The following is a 25,649-nucleotide window of genomic DNA, read 5'->3' as shown; positions in this document are numbered from 1 at the left end:
GTTCTCGAGTTGCAAGGAGTTCCTCATGAGCATGCAATGCTCAATCTGACTGGAGTAGATTATCGGAAGCGGAAGCAAGGGGTTATTGACCCTTGGAACCATTGATCAAGGAAAAGGCTCATCGTTTGAGACATCGTCAAGAGGGTGAGAACAATGTGGCGGCTTCCTCATGGACTTTGTATGGTCTGGACATTTACTAGTGAAGGGAAAGGGAGAGTCGGCAAGTTGGAGAGTTGTGCACGATATGTGACGATCTTGCGGTCGAAGATCTCGGCAGAGTTTGTGACGGTTGTGCTGCGTGCATATATGGCGAAAGTTGTGAACGTTCAGCGATAACATGGCAATGGCAACGATCTGCCTGCAACGACACAGATGCTTTGTCTCATGATAAGGTATGCAATGGATGTCATGACCTGTATCCCGTGAGGAACTTGTGCGACGATCGATCGTTGGCGTTGTCATGATCATTAACCTGCTGTTGAAGCGTGAGTGCCTCCAAAGTTGCCATTATTGTATTCGTCAGTATTTCACTCTTCTATCGTGTTCGTTCCTCAATCAAATACCTACCGAAGGAGACACAAAGGGTGAATGAGGCCGCCTCGATCGATTGTTGCCCGAGGCCGCACTGCATATGGAGGTCCCGAGCAACCAATCCCTGCAGCTGCAGATGCACAGCCTAAAGCGGTGCACTTCAGCTTGCAGGCGAATCTTCACTTCTGCATCTGCATCAACAACCCATCTTCCACTTTTGTCAAAATCATCCAGCAACCATTTCCGTCAACATGGCTGCCGCACGTGCGAACGAGTCGATGATGGACGACAGCGGCTGGAACTCGCACAACTTAGCCAGCCTCATTGTTCCCAAATTCACAAGCATCGCACAGCAGAACGGCAGCACAACCACCGACAACGCCACCGGCAAGAGCGCAGCAGCTCCGACGGTGATGCCCATCGATCCCGAAGACGTTGGCAAGACCCTCGGTCTCAAGCAACTCTACAGTGGCAGCGAGGACATTCATGGTCGCTACCAGTGGACCACCGAACTTCCCAAAGACCTCGAAGTCCCCGGAGAAGATGCAGACTCCGCCAAGTGGGCTCTGATCCTGAGGCGCACAAAGGGTATGTGGAAACGAAATAGCTGTCTTCTGATTCCCACTGACACACTTCCAGCCTACTTCGACTCGCAGAAGACGCTCGAGCTCCATTCCATCGTCGTCCAGAGCCCATACCTCCGCGAGTTGCTTGGCGAGATTCTCGCCGACTATCCTGGCGTCACCACCACCCTCAAGCGCCTCGAGTTCAAAGGCCGCTTTGAGCCTCTCATCCACCGCTGGAGTCAGCTGAAGACCGCCATCACCCAGCTCAAAGTCGAACAGAGCAAACGCAGCGACCCTTCGCCCTCCGACTGCGCCCGTATCGAGCACGCCGAGCTCCTCGACAATGTGCTCACCAAGGAATTCAGCGACGTCCTCGCCTCCATCAATGACATGCACGACAACGGCGTCGTCACCTACGAACACCTCTGGGCGCTCCTCGAGCCCAACTCCCTCATCTACACAAAGCATGACAGTCAGGACCGCGCAATGCATGTGAAGAGCTGCAAGTACGGCAAAGACCCAATGACCAATGCCGATTACTTGTATGTGACGGCCAATTTCGTCGACTTCGACGGACAGCGCTTCGGCATGAACCGACTGACCCTCAAGATTGCCGAGTTTGAAGGTACACAACCCATCACTGCGCTTCCTGCGTACCCACTGCAGTACCACGAGGACTCAGAACAACTACAAAAGAGCCTCATCGAGCGCGGAGGTCGTGTGGAAGATTTCGCAAGCCCATCATTCTGTCAATACAGCGGTGTTGGCTGGACACTCGATCACAACGGAAACAAGGTCCAAATGAGCGTCCAAGGCCGTGTGGTCATCGACGCCGGAGGGTTCAACAAGTTCAACCCGAACCTCGCCGTGCATGTCTCTCCGTTCAAGGATTCGACTACCGATGCGGGCAACGATCCATTCCTCGAGGAGGTTGAGCAGCAAGCCAACTATGGTGCGTCCAAGAGCAGCCAGGTGAAGCGAATGCAGAAGTTCCAACGCCAGTACACCAACATGAGGAATCTCCACACGAAATACAGCAGCGTCATCTTCTCCGACAACCACGACGCTGGCAACATGCCCATCGATGGCTCTCTCGGCAACGACGTAGATGTCAGCGACCTCCCTCCACTCACCGACGAGCAAAAGATGCTGCTTGGTCCGGAGATCCGCGGCTACGCTCTGAAGGAGAAAATGTGGCTGACCTTCTTCGTCAACGCCGTGTCCGACATCAGCTTCAGTGAAGGCGCATTCGATAGCCTCATCCTTCCCGACAACCTGAAAGACCTCGTCTTGAGCTTCACCTCCAGCCAGAACCACAACTTCGACGATGTCATCCGTGGCAAAGGCAAAGGCATCATCTTCCTGTTGTGTGGTGCGTATTCCTCCTCAGTCCTCCACTGAAGCACATGTACTGACAACTCTTTCGCAGGTCCACCCGGCGTCGGCAAGACTCTCACCGCCGAGTCCGTGGCCGAGCGCATGCAAGTCCCGCTGTATGTGATGTCGTCCGGCGATCTCGGCACCGACCCCAGCGCCGTCGACCACAAGCTCCGCAACGTGCTCGAGATGTGCACCCGCTGGAATGCCATCCTCCTCCTGGACGAAGCCGACGTCTTCCTCGAGAAGCGCAGCCTCCACGAGCTCGAGCGCAACAAGCTCGTCACCATCTTCCTGCGGGTGATGGAGTACTATGAGGGCATCATGTTCTTGACCACCAATCGTGTGGAGACTGTGAGTAGACAGCTGGCATCTCCATACCGCACACATACTGACCAAAAACTGCACAGTTCGACCAAGCCTTCCAGTCCCGCATCCACATCCAGCTGGAGTACAAGGACCTCGACGCCGCCTCCCGCCTCTCCGTCTGGAACAACTTCCTCACCTCCCACAACGCCGCCCAAGCCGCCGCCCGCCTCTCCCCTCCTCCCAAGGCTCCCACCACCGCCGCCAAGTCCCGCGGCTCCGCCCGCGCTCTCAACAAGTGTCGCACCAACTCCGCCGCCCCCTCCGCCGCCAACGGCACCACGATCTCCGCGGAGGCGGAAGCGGCGGACCACCTCCTCCGCACCCAGCCGCACGCTCTCAAGCCGAGCGAGGTGCGCAAGCTGGCGGAGTTGGCGATCAACGGCCGGGAGATCAAGACCCTGGTGAAGTTGGCCGCCATCTACGCGGCGTACAAGAAGGAGGCGCTGAGCAAGGCTCACCTCGCGACGGCGGTGGAGACCCAGTTCTTGGGCAACTCCCGTCGCGAGAGTGAGTCGGCGAGGGGAGCGCTGTTCGCTTGAGTGGGGCGTTTTGGGGTGGGGTTTGGTGGGTGGTGTTTTTTTAGGGTAGCATAGCGACGATACCAATAGAATGTGTGCTGTACGTATGTGATGTGGTTGTTTCAGTGAGATGATTAGTTGTGTGAAAGATTACCCAGGTAGATGTCTGTGATAGACCATTTTGCGAGGGTGAATTCGTTCGCCTGGGTGTGGTTTTTGTGCGCCTGGCTCGGTAGTGTTCCGTGGTGAATAGAAGAGACGATACCGATAGGACATGTGCTGTACGTATGAGCTCCAATCGTTCAAGAGAGATGACGAGTCGTGCGTGGGCTCGCCCGGATGCTCGTCTGCGATACATCATCGCAAGGGGGTGAGTTCGTTCGCTGGAGTGTGGTGTTTGTGCACCCGGCTCGGTAGCATATCGTGGTGGATAGAAGAGACGATACCAGTAGAAAATGAGCTGTACGTATGAGCTCCACTGCTTGGAGCGAGACAATGAATTGTGTGTACGCTCACCTAGGTGCTCGTCTGCGATAGGGAGATGGAAGCCGGTGAAGAGTTTTGCTTGTTTTCTTTTTGGATTCGAAGACCATGCCACTTGAGGGCGAATGGCATCACCTTGCGATTCGTTTTCTTATCACACCATGCCGGCGACACCCTTCAGGGAGGTCGCCTGGCGAATGGCAACACCTTGCGATCTGCTTTCACATCAACAGAAGCCATACCAGATACTCTGCTGAATGGTCCCACAGCTACGACGCCCGTCTCCACCATGCACTCTGGACATCGAGCGCATCCGAGCGGACTCAAACAGGCGTGGCTGGCGAGGATGAGTGGAAAGAGGCTTGGAAGCGATCGGCTCGTCTGCATATGGGCCTACATGCTCCCCGATGCGCTCATTCCAAAGTGGGTCCCTCCCAGTGACTCAGTGAGAAGGCCAAGAAGAAGACGACGGACTCTCCATCTATCCAGTCGACGCCCAAGAAGGCACAGGGATCGAAGAAGGGCAAGGCGTCTGATGGGATTCACGAGCCTGGTGGGCTCGATGTGCCCGAACTGGATGACGCCGACCTCGACAAGCGTTATGGAGTTCATATCATCCTATAGCATCTTAGCATACTCATGGCAATGGCAAGACCATTCGTTGTGATCTACCTGTCTCCAGCTGCATTGTGGAGACTGACTGACTGCAGACCGGTAGGAAGATTACCACGCAGGGTTGAGTTCGGTCGCCTAAGTGTGGTCTTTGTGCGCATGTCTCGGAAGTATATCGTGGTGGACAGAGGCGATAATGCCAATGGCAGCTCGTTCGTCCGTATAAGCTGCCGCTGTATTAGTGAGATGATTTGTTGTATAGGTCCTGCAGAGTTTTAGGCGAATGCAAAGAGGCCATGCTAATCGATGGACATCCATACGTACAAGTCGCGGTTGTTCCACAGAAACGATTCCTTGGGCAGCGTGGTCTTGGGAGGCATGAAGCGTTCGTCCTCGGCGACCGACAATCCTACTCCGCCAACGACAGCCAATAAGACCAAGGTGCCGCCAAAGACACCCGTCCTTTGACGCCGACGACCCGTTCACTCCGCCTCCCTCGGCACAGCCGCCGACACAACAGTTCGCAACACCTCAGTGAGGACGGCCATCCACCATCCTGTTAACCATCTCACCAGTCTCGACACACCAAACCGAAAGCAAACATTCCATTCGGCCTTTACCGGTGTCTGAGACGGCAGGATCACCGAAATCATGGTCAAGGTCAGGCACAATCCAGGACTGACAGACACATCCCGTGTCGTCCACTTTGCCCCGAGATTACAAGACCTGAACCAGGGCTCGAAACGCGTGCATGACCATCTCATGCAACTGTGCTTTCAGGCTCCTATGAGGTCGTGCAGGATCACGTCAAATCTATCCAGGGCATTGTACAGGAGTCTGGACGAGCCTTGGTAGGCGTAAGTGGCAAAAATCGCTGTGGCAAAAGCGCTACCATCAACTCCCTGCTGCACGTCGACATCGCACGAACCGGCAGGACCGGTCAATGTACGGTGGTGACGATCGAGTACCATGGCAGGAGAGCGGACCAAGTCGAACCGTTTCTCGCCGAAGTGGTCTTCTTTTCGGCCACCACACGCCGTGCAACCATCTGTACGTACAGACTCACACCGCTTTCGCGAACAGCTTTCCAGGTTCTAGTTCTCCGGTCAAGCGAGATCGAAGTGAGCAGACTGACCATACCGATAGAGCAGGAGCTGTGCGTACGAGTACTCTCCGTGTATGGGAGAGGATTTGCGGTATCATTCGGCTGGAGTTGAGGCGCATGCAAGTGGCCATGCCGATCGATGGGAATCCGTACGTATAAGCTTGAATCGTTTCCGTGAGAAGCAATGTCGTTTCGCTATGCAAGCATATCGAAATGAGTAGACTGGCCATACCAATAGAGCAGGGAGCTGTGCGTACGAGTTCTCCTTGATCCAGGGAGTTGATGTGCGAGTGTGATGGTTGTCGATAATGATATGAATGCAGCTTGCCCTGCCAATGAATCGGTCGCTGTGCGTATGGATGGGACGACATACTTTTATATTGTTCTCAAGGTTGATTGCATCTGGAGACCACGATTTCTGGCTTCGGGGTGCGACTTTTGGCCAGCCGGAGCCAAGTGAGGTCGCAATACGCGCCCGAGCGTGTGAGAGATCTTGAAATCAGGAGACAGAGAACATCTCACCGTCCTCGCCGTCGTCTATCGCCAGAACAACACCTCTACTGTACCTGAGCATGCCCTCGATTGACCATAGCATTACCCTATGGACTTCCCAACGACCTCGTAGACCGCATCGCCGATTCCGACACGACGGACCGATCAGACCGACCATGTCCTCGACTTCCTCGTGGAGCGTGGCAGGGTACAGAGCGCCGGAAGTGTGAGACGGGCTGTCGGTAGTAGGAGCATGGCAGGGTAGGACGGCGTGGGCGACGAGGCAGAAGAGCGTCGATGCGGACAACCCTCGTGGTGTGAGATGCGAACGGTGACCAGGTGCGAGCGCCCAACGATCGCAACGATCGCATGCACGCGTGCACACTACAGCAAGGAACTGTCGACGACACCATATATCAGGAGAATGGCGACACTCGCATGGATGGAGACATCGGAGAAGAATCACCCAATGCCTTGGCCGGATCACATGCTTTTGACTTTGAGTTGAGGCAATAGCGATGGCGGGGCTTCGAAGCACGCCATCGACTACGGCGCTCCAGCTGTCCGGCTATTCCTCTCCAAGCAGACAACCTCGGGGGCAGAACTGGTCGATCAATTGGTGAGAAACTGGCCAAATGTCTCGATTGGCACGGCCATTCGCTGTGCACAGGTAGGACTTTTTTGTGAGAGAGAGCAAGACTTTCCGGCGTGGGATGGGATACACTTTTCTACCGCCGATTCCGTCATGTACACGGCCGATGAGCAAAGGCACGTACGAGCGACATCCTCGTCCGTCTCTCCCTCTCATAACCCAATCAACACTGCAAGTCAACTCCACTCATTACTGAGCCTCTCCCTTGTTCACCCGCATGCCCCCAGTCCTCTCCCTGCTGCTGTTCTGGTTGCTCGGCCCTCAACCTGTCCATCTTGCTACCTTTACTCTCGTCCTCTTCCTCTCCTCCCTCTTCCTCTCCTCAATCACCGCAAAGATGCCTTCCCATCTCAGCAACTCGCCTTTCATCTCCCTCAGACCCGACCACGAGTGCGGCCGCTCCAAATCACAAGCGCCTACACCACCAACTCGCAGCTTTGACACTCTCAGCGGCGCCGCCAGTCCAAACGGCAATGGCAACGGCTACAACTCGTCTGGTCACGGCAGCCTGAACTCCACCCCGTACACCAACGGCCACAGCAACGGCTACAATGCCTCCACACAAGACGACGAATTCCTCCGCCTCGACGCTCCTCAACAAGACCTCCTCCTCCTCCATGGCCCTCGCCAAAAGTACAAGCTCGAAAAGTCAAAAGAGATCCCTGACCTACAAGGCGAGCGAGAAATTCTCGTCCAAGTTCTCGCCATTGGCCTCAACCCAGTCGACTGGAAGGGCGCCGACTATGGCTTCAGCCAGCCCAGCTACCCATGGGTCAACGGCCGCGACTTTGCAGGCATTGTCGTCCGAGCTCCACGCACCAACTCCCGCATTCAACAAGGCGACGTCGTCTTCGGCCCATCCACCGACTACCGCGATGTGAGGAAGGCGGCGTATCAAGAGTATGTTGTTACCACAGACTACAATGTGACGAGGATACCCCAAGGCGTCAGCGTCAAGGAGGGCGCTGCGCTGGGCGTGGCGTGGGTGGCTGCTACGGTGGCATTGGGTATCAGCTTTGGTCTGGACTTTTCCAGCATCAGCGGTGCTCCTCGCGGGCCGGATCTTGTCAAGTTGGTCCGTCAGCTGCGGCAGAACGATGTGCCTGAGGATATCCGCGATGAGATCTTCTCGGGTATTGAAGACTCTGAGCGCCCACAACCTGGCGAGTGGCTCGCTATTTGGGGAGCGAACAGCACGACTGGCCAGATCGCTCTTCAACTCGCCAAGCTTGCTGGCTTGAAGGTGGCTTGCATTGCCGACATCGCGCGTGGAGGCGGACGTCTCACTGAGCTGGGAGCCGACTTCCTCGTGGACAAGTACGACGACAAGCGTGCGATTGAGATTCTCAGAGCTGTCACTGGTGGCAAGCTCCGCTTCGGTGTCGACTGCAATGGCAAGGAATCGGCAACGTCACTTCAAGAAGCTCTCACCACCAACACCAGCGGTCTGAAGTCCCACCTCCTCGGCTTGACTGGCCTCCCCAAATCTGTTGGCCGCAACGTCGTCCACCACAAGGTCCCCATAAAGATCTTCCACGAAGCTCCCGGTGTTGGAGAGGCCATTTCCACTTGGCTTGAGGATCTCCTCATTCGTCACAGCTTGAAACTCCCAGAGGTCGAAGTCGCACAAGGCGGTCTGTCCGGCGTCAACGATGCGCTCGACCGTATGCGTACTGGTAAGATCGGCGGCAAGCGCATTGTCGTCGCCATCGACCACGAGAACAAGTCCGAAGCTCCCTCGCCCTCGAACGGTATCCTGCCAAACGGTATCGGCGCCGCGACCGACGTTGCAAGCTCAGACCTCAGCTACGCCGACTCCGTCAACTCGGACCCCGATCGCATCCGCTTCGCTTACTGGGTGCCCAACGTTTCTGGCGGACTGGTCATCAGCAAAATCAAGCAGAACACGCACTGGGATTTGAAGTCGAACATCAAGTATGCAAAGACTGCGGAAAGAGTTGGCTTTGAGTATGCGTTGTCGCAGATTCGATTCATGGCTGGGTACGGTGCGGACAACCAGCATGAACCTGTGACTTTCTCGCAGGCGTTGTTGATGCACACCGAGAGACTGAAGTTGATTGTGGCATTGTTGCCCGGACCATGGAATCCTGCTGTTGCGGCTAAGCAGGTGGCCAGTATTGATAACTACACCGACGGGCGTGTCTGTGTGAACGTCGTTTCCGGTTGGTTCAAGCTCGAGGTATGTCCATCGCTCTCCTCACTTCAATTCGTCCCCTGCTAACCTCTATTCCAGTTCACCTCCATCGGCCAATGGTGGCTCGACCACGCCGAACGCTACCGACGCTCCAAAGAATTCATCCAATGTCTCAAGGGCATCTGGACGGAAGACAAATTCTCCTTCAAGGGCGACTTCTACCAATTCCACGACTATCCCCTCAACCCCAAACCGCTCAACCTCCCCGGCCGCCCTTACCCGGAAATCTTCCAGGGCGGCAACTCGGACGACGCCAAAGAAAACGCCGGCTCCGTCTCCGACTACTACTTCATGAACGGCAACACGCTCGAGGGCTTCCAAGCGCAAATCGGCGACGTCAAAGAGCGCGCGAAAAAACACAATCGCGAGGGACAAGTCGGCTTCGCGCTCAACGCTTTCGTCATCTGTCGCGACACGGAGGAGGAAGCCATCCGCGTGTTGCAGGAGATTCAAGGCAAAGCGGACGCGGAGGCGGTGGAGGGGTTCCGACAACAAGCCCAAAACGCGGGATCTTCGACGGGGAATAAGAGTGGGATGTGGGCGAATAGCAAGTTTGAGGATCTGGTGCAGTACAATGATGGATTCAAGACGAAGCTGATTGGGACGAAGGAGCAGATTGCGGAGAGGATTGTGCTGTTGAAGAGTCTGGGCGTGAGCATTTTGTTGACGGCTTTCTTGCATTATGAGAGTGAGATTGAGCACTTTGGAAAAGAGGTGCTGCCGCTTGTGAGGGAGTTGGAGAAGCAGGGAAGGGGCAAGGATGAGGCGGATGAGGTTAGGAGGACGGGAGACGTGTACAAGGCGAAGAAGTAGGTGAGAGGATCTCCTTGCTGCGACTTCTGGTCCTGCTGCTGTGGGCGTTGGGATTTGGAATGTTAATTCGTTTGGGTGATACCTAGTTTTTCAAAAGATCTTCCTTGGCATACCACTTCTGCCAACCTCATCGCCAATACGTCTTCGCCTGCTCGCTCTACACCCACCACCGCCGCCGCGGATACCAAGGCAAAGGCGAAGCCCTTCGTCTCCCTCCTCCCATCCTCCACTTCGAAGTCCTCGCCCGCCTATAGCAGCTCCCGTTCCACACCACAAGCGACAAATGAAGCTCATCGACCATTCTCGACTTGCTATCGCAATCCCGACACTTCTGGCCAGCACATGTCGCTTTCTGCTGGGAAGAATGCGGCGAATAATGAACCTCATCGACCATTCTCAAGCACCTATCGCAATCCCGACACTTCTGGCCAGCACATGTCGCTTTCTGCTGGCAAGACTGCGGCGAATGAACCACATCGGCCATTCCCAACCTCCTACCGCAATCCAGATACGTCTGGTGGCCAGCACCTCTCGCACTCTGCTGAGAAGGAATCAGCGAATGAGCCTCATCGTCCCTTTGCGGCGGAGTATAGGAATCCAGGCGGTGAGGCCATTTTTCCTCCACAAGCGCAAGCGACTTCTGCACTCGGTACGACGAAGCAGAGTTCGGCGGGACTGGTCCCCGGCCCGGATGGAGGTGAAGACGAGGAGGGGAATACGCCGCATCGAGCTTTTGCGGTTACACATCGGAATGCGGACATTGTTGAGCAGGATTTGAAGGGGAGTGAAGAGGTGAGAAGTGAAGCGCATCGACCGTTTCCGGTGGGGTATCGCAATCCGGAGTTTGTGGAGAAGGCGAAGGAATCTACGACTTTGAACGGTCACGAGGACGCAAGCACGGAGTCGAACGAGCAACCGCATCGTGCGTTCTCGACTTCGTATCGAAACCCGGAATTCGTGGAGAAGGCGGGAGGAACCACGACTTCGGGTGAAGATCGGGTCGCAAGCAAAGATTCGAACGAGCAGCCGCATCGTGCTTTCTCGACTCCTTATCGACACGCAGAGCCTGCTCGGCAAGATGGACTGCCGCCACGGCCCTTTGCGACCTTGTTCCGCAATGCGGAGTCGTCGACCAAGGGAGCTGCGCATACTGCTGCCCACGAGAGTACGGTGCAAGGAGGTGAAGTGCCACATCGCCCATTGCCAGCGACATATCGGAATCCAGAAGACGCTGCTGGCGCAGTCACTGCGACCACGCAAAGAGCTGTGGCTGATTTCCAAGCGACTTGGACGCTGGCGGCGCAAGCCAGGAATATTGACTCCAGGACTCCTTCGATTACGGACGATGATGTGGGCGGCAACGTTGGCACAGCGGCTAACGGCCCTGTCTCGACCGCAAAGAATCCTGACGCTGCGGCCACATTCAGTCCCTCGCATGCATTGACGGGTCAGGCGGGAAACATCGACTCCCGAGCTCCTTCCATCACCGACCAGGACCTGGCAGCATCGAATAGTGCGGCTATTGGCAATGCCGAGAGCGCAGAGAAGGCATCTGAACCGCCGAGCGAGGGAGGAAAGAGTGGGTCGACGGCTACGGTGTCTTCTCGTACTGGGTCTTGGGATATAGTCAGTGATCAATCTCCTAAATTTGGAAATGGGAGTCAGGAGAGGAAGGAGTCTACTGTCAATGGAGAGGAGCCAGCGGAAAGTGGAGCTGCGGCAGGTATTATGAAAACGACTGCGAATGCTGGCGAGAAGTCCGAGACAAATGGGAAGCAGCAAAGTCGGGCAGAGCAGAATGATGGCCGCACGACGAGAGAGCAGTCGCCGGGTACAGGACGTAAAAGTGGAGCCGAACGAACCTCTGCGGGTAAGCGCTTGGATGAAAGGCCGGCTACGAGGGAGGGGAAGATTGGGAAGAAAGAGAAGGGATTGTTTCGGGCTGTGAGGGATAGTTTGAAGAGGAAGAAGAGTCGGGATTGAGTCGACATGACAGGCGTGATTTGGCACGATTCTTCGTGGCGCGGCTACATTCGAGTGTATTGGTCGAAACTTGAATTGAACCTGCGCTGTTCTTGTCTCCGGTCTACTGTCGAACGTAGATGGAAGGCAGCACATGAAATGAACAAGGAATAGCGAGATGAAGTAAGGCAAGAGAAACCTCGTCGCAGCGAACGAACGGCAATAGGCGAGGCTGAGGTCAACATCGGCAGAAAGAAGGAAGGCCTGTTCTGATCTGTTAGGAATAATGTACGCCGACGCTTCTTTCAGTTCAAGTAAAGGCGTGCGTCCCTTCCGCAGGTATGCTTGGCCGAGCAGCTACCAAGGAACGATGCTTTTCAAAATTACCAGAAAAGGCAAGGCAAAGTTGACTTGCGCCAATCAGCGCTCGTCTTATATGCCGGGTCTTGAAGGTACGTGAATGCTGACAAAATCTACTTCTACACGAACCTGTCGAGCGCATTCCTCTGAATCTTAATCACCTCTTGGTCAGCCAGATCCAACTTCATGTCTCGCAGCGGTTTGCCCGTGAGTCCGCGGCCGGTGGCAACTTCGGCGTGGATTCTAGTCCAGAGATCCTCGCAATTGAGCCGGTAGACCGGTGACGCGTCGAGACACTGCGACACCAGATCTCGCAAAGATGGTGGAAACCTATTGCCGGCGTAGTCATCGAGGACCCTCGACTTTAGATCCCAGTTTTCATCACGTTCCCGGTGCCAAGATTGTCGATTCATGAGGTCGAGCATGATCTTCCCCGTTCTCCAGACGTCGCCGGCGGAGCTGGTCCCTTCTTCCTACACTTCGTTTAGACCAAATTTCCAAACATCCAATGTCGATATACTTACTGGTGGCAAGAAGCCCGGCGTCCCGGTCCTTCGCATGTTGGCGAGGTCGTCATCAGCGTCACTGACCACGAACCCAAAGTCTCCAATTTTGAACGTTGGAATTCCGCCCCAGGCATCGGTGCATGGAGGGGATAGAAAGACTACAAGCAGGGTTAGTGAGCTGGAGAAGAAGCACATCGCTCTCGGAACGTACTGTTGTCTGGTTTGAGGTCACGGTGGATCATGCCAGGGTACTTGAGTTGTCGGGCGCGCGGGGCATCCGGCAGAGTTCCGCTCTTCATCAAGCATAGCACGGATGCGAGAGATTCGAAAACTGACCATAGCAGACGAACCGGGATGGTGCTGAGAAAGTCGGCAACGTTAGTGGGTCTTGCTTGCCAATCCGACGAGCCAAACTTACCCTATTATCGAGTTTCCATCCTCGTCAACCACGGCGTCGTGAGCGATGTAGTTGTTGATCATCTGACTCATGGTACCATGCTCACAGAACTCCATGTATATTCGATGCATCCTCAAAGTCTCGTAGATGGCATACGATCTCGGCTCGACGACGTTCTTTGACTCCGGCATGTCGGCCAGTTCCCGCGCATAGTAGAACTCCTTTGGCTTGCGGTGGCCAGGCTCGCCAATCCAGTACACTGGGTTGTTCCAGGCCTGTCTCAGGTACGACTCCTTGACAGCAATCCTGTCCACGATTCGCCGGTCGTGACCGACGTTTTTGGTCCAGTACCCGACGTGCCCATACGAGCCGCTTCCCAAGGTGCCGCTGAAATTCCAGCTGCCTTCCAGTCCACTGCGATCCAGGTGCCGAACGCCCAATGCCCCGGCCTGCTCTTTTCCTCGATTTATTTCTGCTGCAGGGCTTTCAGGTGGCCAGTACTCTTGTCCATTGCGAACAGCTTCCGCCATTGCATTGCTCTTTTCGTGGTATTCCTCGTCAGGAATTTCTCTCAAGGTCTTCCACTCCAGCCAATGCTGCTGCCATCTCACTTGCAATTGATATTTGATATCCGCGGACAGATTGGAACAGTACTGCTCAGGATTTGTCTCTTCCGGCCATAGCAGTGGGCTTATGAGAACGCCGCATACATCGCGACACACCATCGTGCGAGTCTGAAGATCCTTGATACGGGCCTCGGTGACACGGTCGGCCTCTTGTTCCGCTCTGTCCACAACTTCGGACCAGTCACGGATGTACTGCGCCATGCTTGGGCCATACGGTAAAGGCGGATCCGGCCCGGAAAGCTTGATTTCCATATCAGCTCTCATTTCTTGAAGCAATTTGGCATCGTCGGGGTTGTGCTGTCTGCCGAGTGTGGTGTCCCACAGCTTTCCCCAGTACGGAAGATTTTTCGCACGGACGAACGGGCGCAATGTGTCGTCTATGAACGATTGCCAAGCCACTGCATTGTCTTTGTCCGGTGGTACGATGAACACGAACTTGTCAATGAGCTCCCTTGCTTCGTTGCCTAGCTCCTTCACCAAGGCTCCTGAAACCATATCATCGGCGTCCACCGCAGCCTCCAGATCTCGCCATTTGTGTCGGACCATCATCCTCTGGGTCTTGACACAACTCTCGCTCATAGGCCAGCCCCCAAGCTCGAGATGACGCATAGCCTGATTGTAGTCGAGGTACAAGTCATTCCCCTCTTTGCCTGGGACAGCTTTCAAAGCCTCTGACCACAGCCTTTTCGTGTCCTTGACGCAATCCTTGCGCCAGTCGTCCAGCTTGGGCCACATCACCCACACAAAAGCCTGGCACGATAATTGTTGGTCGTCCGGTGGATAGATAAACTCGTCGTAGCGTCGAATGTACTCTCTAACCTCAGCATAGATACCTTCGAACGCTGTCCGCTCGACTTCGGTCGGACTCCATGAGTTGAACCGCCGTCTCATGCGTTCCCACCGGAAGTGGCACGAAACTTTGCGATAATCGATGTTTCCGGGGTACCCTTTCTGTTTCCAGTCCGCGAAGACACGGCCACAGAGCGCTTCAAGTTCGTCGGCAGCTTCGTCTCCACATGCTGCACGGAATTCGCTCACCTTCTCTGCTCGTTGTTCGCGGAAGTGCTTCATTTGAGCCGTGACCGCTCTTGCACGCCCGCTGATGAAGCTTGGGCGCTGAGTCTGATTCTGGTCCGGCTCGTTCGGCGGCTCGTCGTCATCATTTTCATCCTTCTCGACCTCTACTCCAAGCTTGAGCAAGAACTTGGCTTTGCGATAGCCGTCCACAAATTCTTCAATCTGTCTCCGGGTGGCGTTCGTGCGCTGGGCTTCAACACATGTGTCCCGCCAATTATCGTGGAGATTTACAATCGCATCGTCTTCAAACACATCCCATCGTCCATCAAAATGGATCGGGACGTTCATGTAGGCTTCGATCGGCCAGACACGCAAACTCCACAGCAGTGTTCTGGTGCCATATTCTACAACAAGCTCCTGCAAGATCTTCGTAGCCTTTCTCATGTCCTGTTCGTTCATCGCCGAGACACATACCATCTGTCTTTCCAACCCCACGGGAACTTCGTCGACGTGACCAGGAAGCACAAGATTGCGGATGAAGTCCAAGTTCAGTTTCAGGTTTGTGGCGCTCATCTTGGGTGGTTCTTTCTCAGTCTCATCAATTCCAGCGTTCTCCTCGCCACCTTCATTTGCTGAGCCTGAAGCGCCGGCCTCGACTTGATCAGGAGTGCCACGTCGGCCCGTGCTATCGCCACCCTCATTGGGACGACCTTGCGATTTTGGTGCTGGTTGATCGGACCTCCCTTGCGGTGAGTCTCCCTTGTCCTTTGCTTTCTTCCTGGCCGGTTCTCCCCCCGAGTTCTGATCTCCGTCATTGCCATCCTCATCCTCGTTTTCTTCGGCCACAACGTCCAATTCACCGATCTTGCGCTTTGGAGCTTTGGCGTTCGCCGGTTTCGAATTACCCAGCGCTTTGATTCGAGCCGATCTTCGTGATCCAGTACTACCAGATTGCTGCGATCTGGCCATGATTTGATCTTCTTGCCAGTGCCTTGCTGATGAATGTTTGCTGCAAGTAGAGGAACGTGCTGAGGCTTTGCTGGAATGTTGAAGCTTGCAGAAAATGTGTTCTTTGTTCGACCACTTCGGAACGACGCATTTGTGCCATTGTCACCGGATTCGGCCATGGGTCTTCGTTTGCTCGGAGAAGGGAAAGGCACGTGAGAGAGGTAGTGGTGCGGACTCACAATGCCCGTATAATAGGCACAATCATTCCATACTGGCAAAAGCTGGTGAATGATAGCTATAAATTAGGCCGGCGCCCAAATCGTGCGCTGACATACTGAAGGTGCTCTGCGGTCAACGCGACTTAAGTAGCGTAAAGATCTTCAGCCTCGACCTCTACTTCATCGAACTTCGGTTCTCCACTATCGAAAAGAATCATTTCGTCTGCACTCGATGGTCTCAGATTCATCGGCATTCCTCGCACGCTCTGTCCAGGGTCAGCGGTATGCTTTCGAATCTCGGTCCATAGTTCATCGACTGCCGGCCGTTTTTCAGCCTCGTTCCGGAGACACGATTCCACAAGATCAATCAGCGCATCCGGATAGATGTCCGGTATATCCTCCGCCATAAAGGGAAACTCTTCCTCGTCATCCAAGTTCTGCTCTGTCAGCACATCTCCCTCGTCCAAGGTCATGAGACAGTATATGAGCCGGCCCACAGCCCACAAGTCCGAAGCGGTCGTGATCAGATTGGGCGAGTATGGATCTGAAGTGTGGCCGCGCTGCTCCTGCACAAGGTCAGTACTGCAACTCGATACACCATCAGAGCTGCTTACAGGTGCTTGCCATGGAAGAGTACCGAGCCCCTTTTGAGCATCCACCTCGTCGCAAGCAACACCAAAGTCACCAAGCTTGATCACTGGGATGCCTTTCCAGAAGTCTTCATCGGGGGCGGAGAGGAAAACTGCGGAGACATATGTATCAGCGAACAGAACAGCTGTGAGACGTGAAAGCATTACGCACTGTTTGCTGGTTTGATGTCCAAGTGTGTAAGCCGTCTGGGGTTTGGATTCTGGTTCTGCAGCGGGTTTGCACCGTGCCGCATCAAACACAGCGCCGTTATCAGTCCCTCAAAGATCGACCAAACGACCCGGACGGGAATCTCCCTTGGATGGTCAGTGATCGCGGTGAAATGATAGACAGGACCGCACTTACGGCTCAATCAAGTTGCCATCCTCATTTAATCGGCCAACCTTTTCGCTGTGTTTCTTCAACATGACTTCGAGTGTTCCGTGGGGACACCACTCCATATAGATTCGGAAGATTCGCCGGGTATCGTACGTAGCGTAGCCGAATGTCTTGATGATGTTGAATGAATCCGAAAGTGTGCCCAGGTACATTGTAAGCGCGGCTTCTTTTGGGAAGCGGTTGTAGAATCCTCCTTCCCAATTAACCTCATTGTTCCAGCCGTCTCCTCTAGACTCTTTGATGACTGTGCGCTTGACGACATTTCCTGCTCCGTCTTCGCACTCCCAGAGGTTGGCCGTGGCTTGGGCGCCTGCGCCGACGCATGAGACCTGTCGCCATTTCTCTTCCGGTTGCTGGCCTGCTCTCACTGCATCGAACCCGATTGCGGACGCAAAATATTGATCGTCTTGCCGAGCTTGTGGATCATCTGGCCCATAAGGCCACTTGCCAGCTCTGACACGGCTGTCCATAATGTCGAAACGCTTCTGCAATTCTTTCAACGCCGATTTATCACGGAGGTTGGCACTCTCGACGTCCCAAGCGTCGTATATCTTTGGATCGGCGGTCCTACGAATGTTGTATAACTCATTCGATAACATGGCACAATATTCGGCGCAGGTTCCCGTCATTGGTCCGAAATCCAGGTCATCGCCTGTAACTTTGAGTGCCTCCCTTGCAAGTCGTATGAGGTCGGTGTACCAGCCAAGGATGTTTGGTCGAGGGCCTAGCGATTCGAATTGTCTTCGGTGATCGGCTAGGTGCGCAGTCAACTGAACCTGCTCGGGCGTCTGATCTGCAGCCTGCTGATTGATCTCGTTGCTATCGTTCAGCTCCCCGGAAGACTTGGAACCCGATCTGATCCGCTTTGTAGGGCTTGGCGCATCGTCGTTCGGTGTACCTTCACTCGATCTATCTTTCCTTTTCCCTTGCTTTGCCTGTGCAGCGATGTCGGCGGGTGCTGCGCTTCCATGTTCTGCATCAGTACGCTCGCGATCTTCGTCGACCCTGTTGTCTCCGACTGCAGCGGGTTTGCCAGCTCGACGTTCTTCGAGACGATTTTGAAACTCATCCGGCTGATGGCTCTCCACATTGCCTTCCCTACCCTCCTCTGCCGCGCCGGTCTGTGTTGCAATGTCATCGTCTTCACCATCATTGACTTCGCCGTCAACATCGCCTTCGTTCCCTTGCGCTTGTACTCCCGCCACTAGTTGTGGTGCCACTTGCGCGGGCTGCGGTGCGGGTTGCGGCGCGGGTTGCGGTGCTACTGGCACTGGTTGTGGTACCGCTGGCGCTCGTCGTACTTTTCTCGCAGGACGGAGTTTCTGTATGTCGTCCCTGGCGGTAAACTGCGGCGGGGCTCCAGCTTTACGGCGAGACTGTCTTGAAGCGCCCGTGGGTAGCATATCGAGGTATCGGGCTGCTTCGGCTAGAGGAATGGAGGAACTGAATCCTGTGTTCATCCTCGGATGGACATAGTTACTGTTTCGAACATCTTTCGCTTTGTTTCCTTGTCTGCATCCGGCGTTAAGAGGATTATCATCAGAGAACAATGGTGACCTTTGTTCGTAGACTTCAGAGATCTCGGGATCGTCGAGATTCGTAGCTGGCTCCGAAATAGTATAGTATAGAAGTCAGTATACAACGGCAAAGCAAGGTCGTTCAGGTCGCAAAGCAAGTCTCAATATCGGAGTCCTTTATTCTGAGAAAGGTCTCAACCATTTGCCTTTACACTAACGCCGCCAAAGAAAGGTATTTCTCGGGTTGGAAAAGGAGCATCTCCCCCGGAACCTCGTCCAGATTCCTCATCGCCTTCCCCATCAGCCCTTTCCCAGTCGCAACCTGCAGCTGGACTTGCTTCCACAGCTCCCCCGTGCTCGGCCTATCATCTGGAAGTCTCGCCAAGCAATGTCTCACCATGGCGCTCAAAGCTGGTGGGTAGTATTCCTCAACTCCGGGATTGAATGAAGGTATCTCTGGAATGTCGTCGAGTCCATGGTCCAGGATGGTTCGGGTGTCGTCCAGGTTCATCAATGTCACCATAATGCGTCCTAACACCCACACGTCGCTCTTCGTTGTGATCCGCGCCCGAGACCCGACAAGAGTTTCCTGTGAGTGGTCAGAGCTTGTATCGTGGTGGTCTATAACGGAAGTTGTGGTTTACCGGGGCCTTGAACCCTATCGTTCCCACGCCCTTCACCTGGGCCTGATCATGGTCCATAGAGACCGACAAACCGAAGTCTCCGAGCTATTGGAGACTGTCAGCAAACGCAAGGATCGACAGTTCGAAGGAAGTTGCAACAAGGCAGTGTACCTTAATTGAAGGCAATCCCGGCCAGGCTCCAGTTTCGTTGGGTGCGCCCAGGAACACTAGTGTCGTTAGCGCCACGGCATCCATGGGGTCAATGGGTAAAGTACCATTCTCCGGCTTCAAATCGCGGTGAAGTACTTCTCTGGCGTCAAAAGCGCCTGTATGAGTCCCCGGCAGAGGTCCGACGTGGAGAAGATGGATTGCGGCGATCAGTGCTTCGAAGATTGCCCATAAAGCACGAGCAGGGATGTTGCTGAGATCTGTCAGTCTACACCAACCCGTTGTGGTAACACGGATGTCCTACCTTTCAACGAGCATTCCGTCGGCATCAAGGTTACCAGTCTTGACAGCGCGGTGTTGGACCAGAAGCTGGTTCAGAGTCCCATGCGGGCAATACTCCATGTAGATTCGATACATCTTCAAAGTATCGTGGATAGCGAATGCTCTGACCCTGACGATACTGTGCGCATCGGGTAGACGCCCAAGCTTTTCGATGATTAAAAATTCGAAAGGGGTTGTGCCGGGTTCTCCATCCCACAGCCAGGAAGCGTCCCAAGACAAACCCTTGGCCGCTGCGCTGTAGGTCTCTTTCAAAACGATTTTCTCCACCACCGTTCCAAGTGCGTCAGTCCGGCCCCAAATACCGGCGTGACCAAAAGCTCCCTGACCAGCTGTACCGAGAAATCGCCAACTTCCAGTCTGACCTGAACGTTCACCGCCGAACCCCAGTTGCTTAGCGCGAGTCGGCTTGTCAGGCTCTGGCTCGTCGTTCTCCGCTTGTTCCTTTATCTGCTCGTCAATCACATCGGCGAGCTCAAACAGGAAGTCCTGTTCCGATTGCTGGTCTTGAATTTGATGTGGCTTCAGGTGTATGTCTTGTTCAGTGTAGATTCTCTTGGCTTGCTCAAAGATGTCCTGGAAACGAAGCTTCAGGTCCGTTGAGATTGTGTCTGGAGCAAAGACATCCATGGCGGCTTTCCAGTCAAGATGGAAAGAAAGAAGCCCGGGACCGTATGCCTTGATGTTTAAGCTTGCGACGAAGCGTTCCATCTCCCCTTTTGCTGTCTCGTAGCGTGTGGCTTGATCGTCAGTCCCCTGCTCAATCGATTTTCGCAACTCGATGATCTCTGCGTCCCACTGAGCAAGACACGCATTATGTACCGCAGGGACTATCGCATTTGTGACATAGTCTTCGGCAGAAATTCCCTCCCTCCATTCGGGAGGGAACGCTGGCTTATTGAAGCCTCTCATTGAGTTCCACAGGTGGAGTACACGCTCGAAATCAATGCCATGGCGTTGAAGACAATAGTTATGCCGATGCCACAGATCATTGAATGATCCTCGAAGTAATCCCTCATCCTCCGGGTACCATCCCCAGCCTGCATGTTCCACATCCACCATCAGCCGAGCATGTTGTTCCTGTAGATCCGCAAGGGCCTTGGCCGGCGATGGTCCGTTCCGAATCTTCGAGTCCGCCTGTTCGACGTCAACGGCCTCGCTGGCTTCAATAGCATCTTGCTCTTCCTCGTCCACTTCGGCTTGTGCGGTGGCAATTGCTGCCTCATACGCCTCCATGCACGACCTCTGACATTCAAGATGGAAAGTCAACAAATCCGAGCAGTACTGGGAGCAGGACGTTTCGGGACGCATGACGGGCGGAGAGTGATATCTGGCAGACCTCTGCGAGTCGTTCCACATCCTTTGCAAGGAAGAATCGAACATCAACTGATCGGCCTCAGCGGGACCGCGCGACTCGAATAACTTTCGAGCATTCCTCCATCTCACTTCCCAGAGGTACTTGTCCGGCGTTTCCCATTTCAGTCCGTCCAATTCCTTCTCTAGGCGCATCTGCTTGTAGCTAGCCTGTAGTTCGACTTCCGCCTTCACGCCTAGCTCTTCCTTCGCAGTGGCAAAAGCCTTTCGCCAAGCCGCTTTCACATGTTGCTGTAGTAGATTCCTGGAATCTTGAAGCAGAGCCGGAAAGTCCACCGGTTCCCTAGTCCAGTCAACGTTGGGGCATACAAGCATGTCTCCGCCGCGAGTGAGCCGCCCAGCCTCTGCGTAGATCGCGGCAAATTCGTGTGCCTGCTGAATGTCGAGATCGGTATCTGGCTTCGACGCAATCCTGTATAACGCTTTCGCCGTTACCAGCCATGAAAACCGAGTCGCGTCGGAATCATTGGGCTCCTCTCGGCCTTCTATGACCCAAGGCGTGTCGAATCTTTCATTTTGATCGTCGTGATAAAACGCAATTGGTAAGGTATATTCCCAATTTTTGCCAACTCCTCGGTCTTGCATCATCTGCTTGACATACCAGATCGAGTCCTCCAGCTGGTCATCGAGAGGAATCGTCTTGAGATACTCCTCGAAGTGTCGATGCGTCCGCTTGGGCAGAATGTCTGTCTTGATGAAAGTCGCAAATAAAGGGTTGTTCATCTTATTGCCGAATCGATCGTTGACCGTGCCAGCATTGTGTTCGAAATCGCTCGCCTCTGCCTTTTCCGGTTCCGACGGTTCTCCGCCATCTTCTGCCCGATCACCATACTGTGCAATCCCTTGAGCACCCTCAGGCACATAATGACCGGTTTCTGCAGTATTATTTCCGGGCGGGTCGCGATTTAGGTTTCCTTGGAAATGGAACATTTGTGGTCCTCCTCCAGTCGCATTGATCGCGGTGAATCCTCCAGTCGGGGCGGGTGGAGGTGCTACTGGTTCGGCTTGCGCTGCTCCGCTCTCAGAAGGCTGATCGACTGCGTCGAGCACAGGCTGACCTGCTTGAGATCTTGCAGATTGCTCGGCGGATTCGTTGTTCTGGTTAGCAGCGTTGGCTAAGCGAGCTTTGGCGGCTGCCTTATCCTCTCGTCTTTTCTTTCTTTGCGCCTTGAGAGGCGCATCTGGGTCATCCGAAACTCCGCGACGCCTTTTATCCGCCATGCTGAGATTGTGGTTGAAATGACTGGCGTGCTGTGAGTGGAGGTATGCAATGCGAAGTAGCAACGGCAAGCTTCGAGAATTTCCATTCTTTGTTTGCAGAGCAAAACGAATGCATCCGGAGTGATGTTTGCGCTACCGTGAGGTCTTTGACAAAGAACACTTTTACAAGCAGTTGACTGGCGTATTGACGTCTGACTCGCTCTCAACGGCGGACTGGGTCGTGAGACGAACGGAGCTCAGGTATTCTCGACTTCTCTGATTCTTCCGCACGATGTATGTTGCTTGAGGGTGCCGAGATAAATCATCCAGTCTTGCTCGGTATGCTCATTCTCTGCCCTCCAACGATCCTTCTGCTGATATCGACTCTCAGCGAATCGCGCGGCGCTCGGGAATTTCGAGTCTGCCAGGCTTGTGCTTCTGCTGGCGCCATGATTCTGGAAGCAAGATCATAATGTCCATCGTGGATGTCTTGGAGGTTCAAGTATGTGGAAATCTTGCCTGTCCGCTGTATGGTCTTCGCAACGACTCCATGTTTCTTGCTCTGTCGAAAACGAATGATATCTCGGCGCTGCGGCTCTGTCGCTCGTTGCTCGCCGCGGAGGTAGCTTGTGGGTCGTACATCAATCGTGGTGAAGTGAAGTTTGCTCAGAATTAAGCAAGGGCGGTGTCTTTCCAGAAGGTCGTCGACAAGTAATCGTGACAGGTAGGAATAATGGTTTGGCTGAGCATGTGCGTATTCGTACGGAACGTGAAGCTGAGAGCTTTCATATTCAGACCGAGCGCCGTTCAAATGGGCAGCTCAGCACGGCGGGAGTGGTATGAATAGTCGAAGAAAAGTGTAGCAGATCCTGCGGTGACCCTTGCTGGAGTGCACTCATGTCTGAAGAAATTCGCGTTGTTAGTGAATACTCTGCAGGACACCGCCGACGAGCGCGCCGGAGTAATGAGGCGTCGACGCAAGACAAGAGCGTAAGAAGCCTATGCTTCGACGGAACAGTCCTGGTAGTGCAGACTGTATCGTATCCGAAGTGATGAAATTCTCTCCGGATCTTGGATGCAAGGCTGTTGTTGCAACTGTTACAGCCTACGTAGGATTGTCTCCAGACCACAGCACCCCGTCGCTGGCCCAAATCTTGTCGCCACATTCTGTCCGACGACGTGATTCAAAGAGCACAAGAACGAAGGAGACCAACGACAAAGGGCAAAGAGGAACCAAGTGAGATGATGGCAAAGGAGACTCTTCTCCTGGACTCCGCCAAAGGCAAAGGACAGATGAAAAAGTGGTCGCATCAGCTGGAGGCAGTGCAATACCAGCGACACGGTGACCTTCGACATAGGAAGACCCAGCGGCCGATGATCGAGTTCAAAAAAGTAGGAAGCGGCAGCTCCACATGTGCCCATAGCCTGCCTGCATGTGAGCGAGTCAGACTGGGAACTGTTGAGATTTGCGCGCTGAAGAGGAAAGAAAGAGGAATTTGAGGGCGGGGAGAGGGGTATATATAGTACGAAGCTGTCTGTGCGCGCTGTTGCAATCAACACTTGGTAAAAGCAGTGGGATTGGATCACGTGGAGGTCGTTGCCTGGGGTGAAACGACGCTGCAGGCGGCGATGACGACGATCGTTATCAATGGCTGCAAACACTCGCTTCAAGGGAGTGACTGCGAGCTTCTCAGGACGCTCTCGACGGGAGAGATGCTTTCTCAATCTACAGGGTTGCTGTCACTGGCAGTGTTCGATATTGAAAGTATGAAGCTCTCTCTATCTTTCGATCAAAACTGACGCATTGCTCAAATTGGCGTGTTCAAGCGAAGTCGGAAGAATCCTCCTTGCCTCCTCCAAGCAGCCCTCCAAACGCACAAACGTCTCAACTTGCCGCCAGCTTCCTCACTGCTTGCATTGCCCATTGTTCCCTTGGTATCTGTTAGCAAAGTTGGAAGCATAGCGATGAACAAAGCTCTGCCGAACATATCAAGGACAGCTTGTAGCCGCCGCATGCCGTTGATCTCCTCCCGGAGTGCTTCCATCTTCTCCAAAATCCTCGGAGTCACTACTCCACGATTGGGAGCCACGTGCAGATCGATGTACCGCTTGAAAATCACTTCTTTTTCGTGAATTTGGCTCGTGCGGAGCTCGACTCGACGCGCCATGTCCTCGAGCTTCGTCGTTTTCGGCACAAAAGGTGCCATCGTGCTCTCTTTCCTGCTGTTTGAATTTGTGGTGCGGTGCGTGGCTTGGTATGCGTGGTTGGTGGTGATGTCTCTGAGAGAGGTCATTCGAACGAGAATTGTTGAAGACTATTGACCGTTGCTGAGATTTGGCCCGTGGGACTTTGTGTGCTGTGCGACTTGATTCACTTTCGGCTAAGCCGGGCTTACGCTAAGAAACCTTATTCTAGGATTCCATGTGGGCCACAACCACGACCATGCATCGGGACACGACTGTCTGATCAACTCGCTGAACACGAAGAATACATGCCTGACAGCCAGATACAAGTGGAAAATGATATCAGTGTCCAATTCTGTTTTCCAAACTATCTCCGAACCCTGTCTCACTGTACGAAACAACCACACCGCGAGGGACTCGAAGGCAACATGCTTCCCCTCAAGGCATTTGTCAGTCTGCTGATGGATGTGATCATCTTGGGTAAGAGCCACGAGCCTGGGTCGAACGCTGATACTCCAACATCACTGCCTTGTGCTGAGAACATTCGGGCGCGCATGAACGACAAAGGTACACCTCTCCGCTGTCGAGTTGATAACGGTGTCTCATTAACATGTAACAGCCCGCACAGTGATTGTAATCGATTCCACCCCGCCGCAAATACCAACGCCCTCCGTGTAGCATGTGCAGAAATTGTTGAACCCCTGCTTGATGTTGCGGGTTGGTCTTGTCCAGGTACCGGCGCAGGATTTGGCGGCGCACTTCCGCGTTTGGTGCAAGATTCCATGCTGAGACGCCGTCGCGGTTGGTATGCATGAGCAGGTATCGGCCAAGCGTGTGATTGCTGGAGATCTTGCAGTCGTTTCGGAGGAGAAGTGCGACCAGTAGATGATCGTGATGAAGTGCGCGAATGAGGTTGATGCGGTCGTAGCTGGTCGAAAGCTGATCAATGATGAGGTTGACGATGTCGAGGTCTTGAGCGGCGAAGATCTTGTTCCGCACGGAGGTGAGGCTTTCCGAAGGCTCCATGGCTGGTGGCGCTACTTGTGTTGTGTTCATGCTCTTGATTGCTGGACGAGATGATGATCGTTTGCTGAAGTGCGTTCTACGATTAGTCGTGCTCGGCTGAAGGCTTGGCATCAAGTAGCTGGAAGCCATGGACGATAGCTTGACGGAACGAAGCCTTCTACGGCATCTGACTTGAGGTGAACGCGTTTCTGATACTATAGATGCGAGCGTAGAGTTGTTCGGACGTTTCATGCACTCTCGCATCTAGTCTCGTCAAACTGCCGGGACCAGAGAACAGCAGCACAACCGAATCGCCGTGAACCATGATCTAAGCATTACGATATCATCCACCACGCGGCACAGGTATGCCGGGTTACGAGTCATCGGTACCAGGTAATGTCCCGTGTTCTCGCGACCTCATCGGTCATGTGGTTGCTGCTGGGATC

The 25,649-nt window shown here is 54.2% G+C and overlaps 5 protein-coding genes across 5 annotated transcripts; 4 read left to right on the top strand and 1 right to left on the bottom strand.

Annotated features, from left to right (window-relative positions):
• Positions 1-944: 944 nt before the first annotated feature.
• MYCGRDRAFT_31554 (uncharacterized protein) lies at positions 945-3,382 on the top strand (the record flags this gene model as incomplete). Its single annotated transcript, XM_003857730.1, has 6 exons — positions 945-1,119; positions 1,171-2,053; positions 2,138-2,469; positions 2,527-2,828; positions 2,885-3,048; positions 3,190-3,382. The coding sequence occupies 6 exons, from the start codon at positions 945-947 to the stop codon at positions 3,380-3,382; spliced, it is 2,049 nt and encodes a 682-aa protein (XP_003857778.1).
• A 3,660-nt stretch (positions 3,383-7,042) lies between these two features.
• Positions 7,043-8,410, top strand: MYCGRDRAFT_34808 (uncharacterized protein; the record flags this gene model as incomplete). The annotated part of the gene is made up of 1 exon (XM_003857731.1): positions 7,043-8,410. A coding segment is annotated over one exon (1,368 nt), but the record flags the coding sequence as incomplete, so codon positions are not given.
• On the top strand, positions 8,372-9,733 carry MYCGRDRAFT_64915 (uncharacterized protein; the record flags this gene model as incomplete). Its single annotated transcript, XM_003857732.1, has 2 exons — positions 8,372-8,905; positions 8,960-9,733. 2 exons carry the CDS (start codon positions 8,372-8,374, stop codon positions 9,731-9,733), a joined length of 1,308 nt encoding a protein of 435 aa, XP_003857780.1.
• A 2,565-nt stretch (positions 9,734-12,298) lies between these two features.
• Positions 12,299-22,035, bottom strand: MYCGRDRAFT_88644 (Ca2+/calmodulin-dependent protein kinase; the record flags this gene model as incomplete). Its single annotated transcript, XM_003855813.1, has 12 exons — positions 12,299-12,385; positions 12,580-12,719; positions 12,773-12,921; positions 12,980-15,640; positions 15,789-15,830; positions 16,272-16,333; positions 16,569-16,623; positions 16,761-18,400; positions 18,708-18,766; positions 19,026-19,038; positions 19,105-19,354; positions 19,406-22,035. The coding sequence occupies 12 exons, from the start codon at positions 22,033-22,035 to the stop codon at positions 12,299-12,301; spliced, it is 7,788 nt and encodes a 2,595-aa protein (XP_003855861.1).
• Positions 22,036-24,180: 2,145 nt separating this feature from the next.
• MYCGRDRAFT_88643 (uncharacterized protein) lies at positions 24,181-25,083 on the top strand (the record flags this gene model as incomplete). Its single annotated transcript, XM_003857733.1, has 3 exons — positions 24,181-24,257; positions 24,518-24,765; positions 25,055-25,083. The coding sequence occupies 3 exons, from the start codon at positions 24,181-24,183 to the stop codon at positions 25,081-25,083; spliced, it is 354 nt and encodes a 117-aa protein (XP_003857781.1).
• Positions 25,084-25,649: the final 566 nt, after the last annotated feature.

The sequence above is a fragment of the Zymoseptoria tritici genome, chromosome 1 (assembly GCF_000219625.1).
Source record: "Zymoseptoria tritici IPO323 chromosome 1, whole genome shotgun sequence".
Classification (NCBI taxonomy): Eukaryota; Fungi; Ascomycota; class Dothideomycetes; order Mycosphaerellales; family Mycosphaerellaceae; genus Zymoseptoria; species Zymoseptoria tritici.
This window is presented reverse-complemented; position numbering and strand designations above follow the sequence as displayed.